Source organism: Doryrhamphus excisus, linkage group LG9 (genome assembly GCF_037039965.1).
Source record: "Doryrhamphus excisus strain RoL-2023G ecotype Guam linkage group LG9, RoL_Dexc_Guam_v1.1, whole genome shotgun sequence".
Lineage (NCBI taxonomy): Eukaryota > Metazoa > Chordata > Actinopteri > Syngnathiformes > Syngnathidae > Doryrhamphus > Doryrhamphus excisus.
In genome coordinates this window covers 18,044,357-18,054,624 of record NC_136365.1, presented here as the reverse complement: position 1 = coordinate 18,054,624, position 10,268 = coordinate 18,044,357, and the positions used below count along the sequence as shown (strand labels likewise).

Here is a 10,268-nt window from a genome sequence, read left to right as displayed (position 1 = left end):
ACACTACTGTTTTCCATTCATGACCGCTTGTGCCGGTAGAGGGCGCTGCTGCTCAGCTGAAAGTAACGTGGTATGTTTACATCCTGGTTTTGAGTTAAAACGCTGAATGTGGATTTTCATTTTTCGTTTAAAATATCATCGATATACGCTAGTTAACAGTATTTGCCCAGCGGTACAACAAACAACGCTATGCAAAGACAGTAAATGTAAATAGCTCTCTGTTTGTTTTGTCTGTGTATGTTTAGGTGAGCCACGCCTAAACAAATGGACTTTAATAGATGTCCTCACATGGAGAGCAGTACAAAGTATGTGTGTGTGTGTGTGTGTGTGTATGTAACAAAAGAATTGCTACTTTGGCTACAGGCGGCTGGAAGAGGAGGCTGTTCATCAAACACTTAAGAACAGATGACAAGAGAGGAAACACATGAATGTTTATTTTTACACACTGAACCCGCAGCCCAAGTGGGACTTACCTGTCATTAACAGCATCCTACATTTGTTTCATTGTTGCTTTTAAATCATCTGCAGCCACTGGACAGTTCATTAGGTACACCCCAAATTGTCAGTTGTAATGGAAAAGTGAAAGTACAACAGTTCAAACCCTGAATTAAGGTCATGGATGAATGTTAGGTGAATTCACAGGTAGTGTTGTACACTAGTTCTTGTACGACATCTAGTGGCCAAATGTTGTTTCTGCGTTTTAGTTTAATGCTACTGGGTTTATTTTTAGTACTGAACATATTCCTAAGTAAACTTTCCTGATGTTGTATTAAAGCACATCCGGAAGATTTGCTTATAAAAATAGAATATAGTCTTTATTATTACCTCCTTTTTAATTTAAAGAGAGTGGTTTTGACTATTTAAACCAGACAGATGAGTCAGGTTTTAATTTAAAATAAGGGGCACACTTGAACGTAAATAAACAAACTTGAAAATAAATTAATAATATAATAATGTTAAAAATTGCACTTCTACTAGCTGAGCTCTCCCATTGGCCAAGGCCAAGCGACGTCGCTAAAAGAAGCCGTCTCATTGGCTGCCGCGCAGACGCCTATGTCCTGGTTGTCCTAGCGGAGCGGTGAAGGTGAAACCGGTTACCCGCTGTCTACTCCCTCCTTCCTTGCCTGCTACCGAGAAGACGCCGGGCCGTCTTCCATCTTCTCTTCAGCCATGTCCGTGTTCAGCGACGTCCCGCAGGCGCCCCCGGTTGCCGTCTTCAAGCTCACCGCCGACTTCAGGGACGACAGTCACCCACAGAAGGTGAATCTTGGCGTCGGAGGTAAGCTGCTAACAATGCTAATGCTAATGCTCAGCTGCGTTCAATGCGTCCTGTGACCTAACAGTTATGAATATCGTAAATATCACGGTCTAAATCATATTTCCGCTCATGTGTCGTGCTTGTAGATGAACGCCGAATGCACATTAAGTCGCCGATATGGAAACATGTACCGTGGCAACTATGACGTAACGGTGTTCTCCGAGCATCTATGTGTTTGACTTTTCCTGCAGTGAATGATGTACCGCGAATGCATCATTTCCCATTCATTGTCATTATTAGTCATAGTTTGTCAAAACAAGACAACCTCTCAGGCTTATTGAAATTGGCCAACATAACTACACAACTGTTTGGATCAAAAATTACAACGTTTAAGTCGTTCAAGGAGGGCAAACTAATGTTGAATTTCATGTTTAATTCAGATCTTACCCAATCATTTATTTATTTTGATTATTACCAGTTTAGGCACTGAATTGTGGATGGAGGAAAAACTCTCCTATTTAAATATTTATAACCACCAAGGCATACATTTGTAATTGCATCACAGTCTATATTTGTGTGGATTGGTATTTGCATGCAAGAGTGATGTCTGCATTCAGATATCACAATGTTAAGCTTTTGTGTACATGTTGCATGGGGAATATTGAAATATGTTTATATATTTACATATATTTAATATCTAGGTAAATGGAGAGAGAAATAAATAAATAGAATGAAGGCACAACAGGCAGAAACATGTCCAGCAGCTGGTTGTTGGCAAAACAACACAAAAATCCGCACCAACATGTCGTATGCAATGAACAACTTCTGTAAAAGAGGTTCTACAGAGCCTATTTTGTGATATATCTTTTAAAATCTAATTCCTCCAATGTGACAGTGGTTATACCGTGTATAGTAGGTGGTCACGTGACTTGATGCATACAGGAAGCAGCAGCTTTTATTACATAAATGCACTACTGTACTTCATTCACGGTCCTTGTCCTCCAGTTGGGGACCCTGTGACCTTTTCCATGCATCCTTGCTGTAGAGCTGTAGCCATGATTTGATACGTGATACAACACACGCAGAGACGCCACAAGTTCCTCAGGGGTCAAACATGTGCAAGCGAGTTCAGTTCAGTGTGTTCGTCAGTCCATGTGACCTTTTTCTCTGTCAGGCTTACAGTTTGTTTGACTGTTGCAGCAATGCAATACAATGCATGAAGGAAAGGAAGTACTTTTTCTGTAACTGTCAGCTGTCGGGTATGAAAGTGTGCAAAAGAGCTGTTTAGTGCAGGGGTGTCCAAACTTTTTCCAGCAAGGGCCACATACTGAAAAATGAAAGGATACAAGGGCCAATTTGATATTTTTTTAAAGCAACACATGTAGATATGCTTGTTTGTTTCTTTTGTCTTTTTCCTGATTGGCTTGAGTGATGCTTAGTGAATATGTTTTATATATTTCAAGAAGAATATTTCAGCTTTGCCTATTTTTTGTTTTCAAATATTTCAACTTTCTTCTTAAATAGTCTTTATATATTGTAATATTATTATTCCCATAATAGTTTGGCTTTATTCCCATAAGAGATGACGAGAGGAAACACATGAATGTTTATTTTTACACACTGACATCTGGTGGCCAAACGTTGTTTCTGCGTTTTAGTTTAACGCTACTGGGTTTATTTTTAGTGCTGAACCTTTTCCTAAATAAACTTTCCTGATGTTTAATTTAAAACACAGGTTATCTCATCTTGCCGCAGGGTTCGCTTGTAAACATAGACAATAGACGGATGAGCTAGGTTTTAATTTAAAATAACAGGCGCTCATGAACATGTGATAAAAACATGAAAATAAATGTAAAAAAAATTGCACTTTTCCGAGCTGAGTGCTCCCATTGGCCACGGCTAAGGGACGTCGCTAATAGAAGCCGTCTCATTGGCTGCCGCGCAGACGCCTATGTCCTGGTTGTCCTAGTGGAGCTCCAACCTAATATTCCAAACATTATTTTACTTAAAAAAAAAAAAAAATTCTTTCATATTTTCAACTTTACTACGGCATTGTATTTATTATATTGTTATTCTTGTCTTGTATACAAGTGTTCCATATCTGTTGTTGTTTTTCTTAAACTAGTTCAGCTTTCTTATTGTAAACTGTTTTATCGTAATTGCGACTTAATTCCCCAAAATATTTAGACGTTATTCCCATAACATTAGAACTTTTTGTCCAACCTAGTTTTCCAAAAATTGCAACTTTAGTCACTGTTTTGTTTGTTTTATATTAAATTGTGACTTTTGAAAAAAATAACATCTTTTTCTTTAATATTTTTAACTTTATGCTACTAAATGACATTATTTTTCTTTAAAATATTATGACAGTATTCTCATAAAATTAAGACTTTTTCTTGTTTAATTACAGATTTTTCTCTTAATAGTTATTATATTTTTTTGAAAAATAATAATAATAATAATAATAATGGACCTATTAATCAATTACTAAAATAATCGTTGGTTGCAACCCCAAGTTTATCTGTTTATCTGTTGTTTTTCCAGCATAATAAGAATACAAGTCCAACATTTATATCAAAAATAAAGTGCAACCAACTTCTCTGCAGGTTAGGTGAGCAGTGGTTCAGCCTGCTACTTCTCTCATTTGAATAAACAAAGAACGTTGCACACATATTTAACAAATTTTTTCTTGCTCGGCGGTGCCATCCGCCATGCACGGAGAGGCCGACTGAATAAAATAACATTTAACGTCTTCATTGTTAAAAGTGCTAAATAAAGCACACATCCATATAAAGCCTGCTGTGCTAGAATCCAGTGCTTTATTGTCTAGTATCCATGCAATCAATCGATGACCTTTTCAACAACGTTACATCGATATATGTCATCCTTGCCGAACACGGATCGATGTAATTGGATCAAAGGAATGTAAATCAATACATGGATGTAGTAGATGAATCATAAAATGGCGTGTACTGCAGGTAGCAACTGAGGGGCGTTTTCAGGTCAAAACGGTATTTTGCATTTCATCCTCTCGTCCACATAAAAACTGTAAAAAGTTTGGTAACCAAGGTATATCTTCCACGGTTACAACTGTGGGGCGGCGGGGGGCACTGTTACATTGTTGTTGCCGACATATTGTTGACAAATTGTTACAGTCCACCTTTTGATAACAAGAGCCCCAGTGGCCTAATGGATAAGGCACTGGCCTCCTAAGCCAGGGATTGTGGGTTCGAGTCCCATCTGGGGTGGATTGTACCTTTTACAAATTTCCCCACTGAGGGACGAATAAAGGCATATCTTAATAACATGGTAATAGATTATCAGTAGAAGGTCATGTGACCTGGTCACCCGTTACGCCCATTACACTCGTAGTTGCACTGACCTGCAACTACAATCTCCTCAACCTTGCTTATAATGTTACATCCCATTTTTTTTATTCTCATGCTAACTGTATGTGTCTGTTTTATGGTAATAATGTACTATTACCATAAAACTTATAATATTACTATTATTGTTGTTGTTATTATTATTATTCATTCATTGATTTTCTACTGCTTTTCCTCACGAGGGTCGCGGGGGGTGCTGGAGCCTATCCCAGCTGTCTTCGGGCAAGAGGCAGGGTACACCCTGGACTGGTGGCCAGCCAATCACAGGGCACATATAGACAAACAACCATTCACACTCACATTCATACCTATGGACAATTTGGAGTCGCTAATTAACCTAGCATGTTTTTGGAATGTGGGAGGAAACCGGAGTACCCGGAGAAAACCCACACATGCACGGGGAGAACATGCAAACTCCACACAGAGATGGCCGAGGGTGGAATTGAACCCTGGTCTCCTAGCTGTGAGGTCTGCGCGCTAACCACTAACCCCGCCCTATTATTATTATTATTATTATTATGGTGGTAAAGTGAAGATGGCGGTGTCTCTCTCAGCCTATCGCACAGATGATTGCCAGCCGTGGGTTCTGCCGGTGGTCAAGAAGGTGGAGCGACTCATCGTGGAGGACAGCAGTCTCAACCACGAGTACCTGCCCATTCTCGGACTCCCCGAGTTCCGCTCGGCCGCCTCCAAGGTCGCCCTGGGAGACGACAGCCCCGCCATCAAGGAGAACAGGGTGAGGCTAATGTCTGCTAATGTTTATTTTTACACAACTGGCACGATGACATAAGTGACTCTGTGAGGTCGTCTCAGGTGGGTGGTGTCCAGGCACTGGGTGGGACGGGCGCGCTGAGGATCGGAGCGGAGTTCCTGCGGCGTTGGTACAACGGCGTCAACAACACGGCCACGCCCATTTACGTGTCGGCACCCACCTGGGGTGTGTACACCGCCACACCGAGGATGAGTGTAAACTTGTGATAGATGATTTATTTTGGCGTTGCTTTTTTGCGACAGAGAACCACAACGGCGTGTTTGCAGACGCTGGATTCAAAGACATCCGGCCATACCGCTACTGGGATGCTGCTAAGAGGGGTCTGGACCTCAGTGGCCTGCTGGAGGACCTCGAGGTGACCTTTTTTTTTGTGACATGGTTGAACGAGAATGTTACCCAGTCGAGTGCAGAGCCATTGAATGAAAATATAAGTTCCACTCTAGTCCTATAGATGGCAGTAATGCACACTGTAAAGCCTCAACTGGCTTTTTACACTGCATTTCCATTTGCTGGCTCTAGTGCAGGGGTCTCAAACACACGGCCCGCAGGACACTAGTTTGATATGAAAGTTTAATGTTAGTGCGGCCCGCGCAAGTTTGATATGGATGCTGTATGGTATCATGTACCCAGAAAAAATTATTACGTTTGATTAATGTTCATGTTAAAGGTTAAATAACTGTTAATAATTATCCTCCCTATCCGTGTGGAAGTGGTAAGTTTTTGGCTATTTAAGTTGAAAGGAAATAACTTGAAGGCTACTGTTTAGGTCGCTAGCTCTCTAGTTTGCGAGTTAGCATGTGTCTCAAGACCCTGCAGTTGCGCAATATGTTGTAAATAAAAAAAACAAAGTCAGTATAAATGTGACTATAGTCGTGTTTTGTCATGTCTACAGGGCTCTAATAATGCTTTGTTCATTTTAATCTGAAAAAAATAATTTGTCTACCCACCAATTATATGTGGTTTCTTAAGTTTTTATTATTTGCCGTTTTATTATTATTATTATTATATTTATTTATTACTGATTGATTTTTTTAATTCTTGATTTGTTTATTTATTTTTCATCTTATTTTGTTATATTTATATCATGGGACAGTAAAGTGGATCCATCTTGTTTACGTTGTGCGTTGAAACAGAAAGCTCCAGAAGGTTCCGTCTTCGTGCTGCATGCCTGCGCACACAATCCCACCGGCACCGACCCCACTCAGGACGAGTGGAAGCAGATTGCAGAGCTCATGAAGGTCACATGATGTTTGGTTTGCTTTTCACATAATCCTGCTGGTCCTTGTCTCATCTTCTTCTTTTTCTCGTCTCCAGAGAAGGAATCTCTTTGTCTTCTTTGACTCCGCCTACCAGGGCTTTGCATCCGGCTCTCTGGAGAAAGACGCCTGGGCCATCCGCTTCTTTGTGTCTCAGGGATTTGAGCTCTTTGTTGCACAGTCCTTCTCCAAGAACTTTGGGCTGTATAGTGAGTACACGCAAAGTACATGTGGACAACCTGAGCGGCCATGTTAAAAACCCGCCTCTTCTGCAGACGAGAGGGTGGGCAACCTGACCGTGGTGGCACGCGACAGCGAGAACTTGAGCCGCATCCTGTCTCAGATGGAGAAGATTGTCCGGACTACCTGGTCCAACCCGCCCTCACAGGGGGCGCGTGTGGTCAGCAAGACCCTCAACTGCCCCGAATTGTTTGCAGAATGGTACGTGTTGCTATGGATGCTACTTAATGCTACAATGGAATCCACTTTTTATCTTCTATTTGTTTACATACATGCAGGATAGTGAGCTAGTGCTATTTATTGATGAAATATTATGTATATAAAATACATTTTTGTGGAAAACTGAATCACAGCCGGCAGGAGACATGAAGACACTTCATGCCACCATCCTTGGCATTTCCTAGCCGTGCATGAAGGCATCACGCGGTGGTATTATTAGTGCAGTAAATGTGATTTATGCAATGTTGCGGTGACAGGAAGTCCAACGTGAAGACCATGGCCGACCGGGTGCTCCTCATGAGGGACCAACTCAAGTCCAAACTGCAGGCCCTCGGCACCCCGGGGACCTGGGACCACATCACCCAGCAGATCGGCATGTTCAGCTTCACGGGTCTCAACCGTATGTACAACACACACACACACACCATGTCTTCTTAAACTCTTTACTTAAAGGAAAAGGGCACTTTGGGGGAATTTTGCCCATCTTCCACAATCCTTATGTAAGACAGGAACACATGACTTTCTCTTTTCTGTGCATTATAAAGATATTCTAAAGAGAATATTCCCCTCATTTCAGTGGAGAAGAATAACTGTGAAGAGGGTCCATGTTCTGTGTTTGGGGAGCACAGGTCTTTATAGCTGAATGTCTTGGGCATAGAGATGGAAACTGCTGTTGTAGTTGGAAATGATTTTTTTGTTTTAGAGTTTGGAAAATTCTACGCTAGGTGTAGTGTTCCTTTCGTTGTTGCTATGGGGGGGGGGGTCAGGGCAAAAGATAATATTCCCCTCATTTCAGTGGAGAAGAATAACTGTGAAGAGGGTCCATGTTCTATGTTTGGGGAACACAGGTCTTTATAGCTGAATGTCTTGGGCATCGAGATGGAAACTGCTGTTGTAGTTGGAAATGATTTTTTTGTTTTAGAGTTTGGAAAATTCTACGCTAGGTGTAGTGTTCCTTTCGTTGTTGCTATGGGGGGGAGTCAGGGCTAAAGAGAATATTCCCCTCATTTCAGTGGAGAAGGATAACTGTGAAGAGGGTCCATGTTCTGTGTTTTGGGAGCACAGGTCTTTATAGCTGAATGTCATCGGCATAGAGATGGAAACTGCTTATTATTTTTTTGTTTTAGAGTTTAAAAAATTCTCCGCTAAGTGTAGTGTTCTTTTCTTTGTTGCTATGTGAAACCAATGCGCCCAGGAAGGAAGTTCCGCTAATGTTTAAAAGGAACAAAACATGGCTAAATACTGTAAGTATTACATGTTATCTGTTAGTACATGCATATAAAACCTTGTAGGTGTGACCCGTTGTGTGCATTAACGTCCTGCCTCTTTTTTTTTTTTTTTAGCTCTTTGTGTATCTTTAAAATACACAGGAAAAAGAAAGATGTGTGTTCATGTCTCACATAAGAATTGTTGATGATAGGCAAAACTACAAAAGTGCAATTTTCCTTGAAGCGCCTTACAATAACATGGAATTACAGCTAACTAGTGAAGTGTTATTGAAGCCTTCCATTGTTGTCCGGCAGCCAATCAGGTGTCGTTCATGATCAAAGAGAAGCATGTGTACTTGATGGCGAGCGGGCGCATCAACATGTGCGGCCTCACCTCCAAGAACATCGACTACGTGGCCCAGTCCATCCACGAGGCCGTCACCCAGGTCCAATAGGAGTCCACGCCCCCTGCTCGCCTTGCCTACGTTCAGCATCGCCCCCCTCCGACCTCTGATTGGCTAGACTGCCAATGAGAAGTCCCTCCAGGTGGCGTCACGTGTCCCTCCATATGTCAAATCCTGCTTTTGTCTCCCGTGTGACGTCAGGCCAGTAACGTGCATCCTCACCTTTTTGCTGTTTGTGTAACTGTAAGCACATTTCACCCGTGATGTCCATCACACACTTTGTCTTGAAGTCTCTTGGTCCGAACTACACTGAAATATTCAAGAATATGCTAGGAACGTGAAGAGCTGCTCTCCTGCTGTATTTGAATCAAACGAGTGTCATGTCATTACAAGAAACCTGATGAGCTTTTCTTCATTTGTTTGTGTTAATGTTTGAAAGCTGACAAAAATGTCCTTCAGGGCTTAGAATTCTGAAAAGTGCTGGAATTATACAGTATGGGATATGGGAAATGATTGTTTCAGCACACACAGCTATAAACTATGAGTGTTGCAGTTTGCCTGTCAGGTGCACTAATAAAATCCCAGCTGTACATGAAAGTGTGTTATGTTGTATTTCTGTTGAGCGGGAAATATTTGGTGTAAACTCACCATGTTCCTTTTCAGACGCCATGTTTGCAGCAAGAACAAACAAGGTTGAATTTCTTCCTCCAATTGCAAAGACATGAATTGTGTAGCACAGTGTTGTCTTTGTCTGTGGGATTTGTGTAGATATGAGTGGCTCAAAGTGCTTGAACTTGTTTGTTGATGTCGTTTACTCCTGTCCCTTGTTCAAGGTCAGCGTATCGTTTCTGCTTTCTCAGATTTCACATCCTAAAACAACCTGCAAGGGCCAATGCAAAGGGTTAGTGTACCTTTAAAGTTAGTTGCTGTATCCTGCATTGTTCTGGTCACGTGACCCAACGTCTGTGCTTGATTGGTCCAGTGCTGCAGGCTGAGTCTACAAGTTGTCTTATTTATGTTGTTAAGGCGTCATGGAGGATGTAGACTATGGTTACTGTTGGGAACCATTTGTCTTTCTATCAGCAGGCTAAAGATTGTGTGCCCAAATTAAAAAAAAAAAGGCAAACCAACCCTTCCTCTAACCCTAACCCCAAACCTACCGACGAACACCACCTCTAACCCTAACCCTACCTCTAACCCTAACACTACCTCTAAACCCTAACCCGAACACTACGTCTAAACCTAACCCTACCTCTAACCCTGACCCTCCCAACCCAAACCCTACCTCTAACCGCAACCGTACTTCGAACCCTACCTTTAAACCAACTCTAACCTGAACACTACCTCTAAACCTAACCCTACCTGTAACCCTAACCCCAACCCTACTTCAAACCCTACCTCTAACCCATCCCTAACCCTACCTGTAACCTTAACCCCAACCCTACCTCTAACACATCCTTAACCCTACCTCTAACCCTAACACTACCTCTAAACCTAAACCTGACCCTGAACCTAACACTACTTC

At 41.7% G+C, this 10,268-nt stretch overlaps 1 protein-coding gene and 1 non-coding gene across 2 annotated transcripts; both read left to right on the top strand.

The window, feature by feature from the left end:
• Positions 1 to 1,055: 1,055 nt before the first annotated feature.
• On the top strand, positions 1,056 to 9,340 carry LOC131139670 (aspartate aminotransferase, cytoplasmic-like). Its single transcript, XM_058089488.2, has 9 exons — positions 1,056 to 1,279; positions 5,199 to 5,380; positions 5,458 to 5,581; positions 5,659 to 5,771; positions 6,550 to 6,654; positions 6,731 to 6,881; positions 6,948 to 7,113; positions 7,389 to 7,531; positions 8,655 to 9,340. Exons 1-9 carry the CDS (start codon positions 1,171 to 1,173, stop codon positions 8,792 to 8,794), a joined length of 1,233 nt encoding a protein of 410 aa, XP_057945471.2. The 5' UTR covers positions 1,056 to 1,170; the 3' UTR covers positions 8,795 to 9,340.
• trnar-ccu (transfer RNA arginine (anticodon CCU)) lies at positions 4,434 to 4,506 on the top strand. Its single transcript has one exon. It is a non-coding gene; the product is annotated as a tRNA-Arg (tRNA).
• Positions 9,341 to 10,268: the final 928 nt, after the last annotated feature.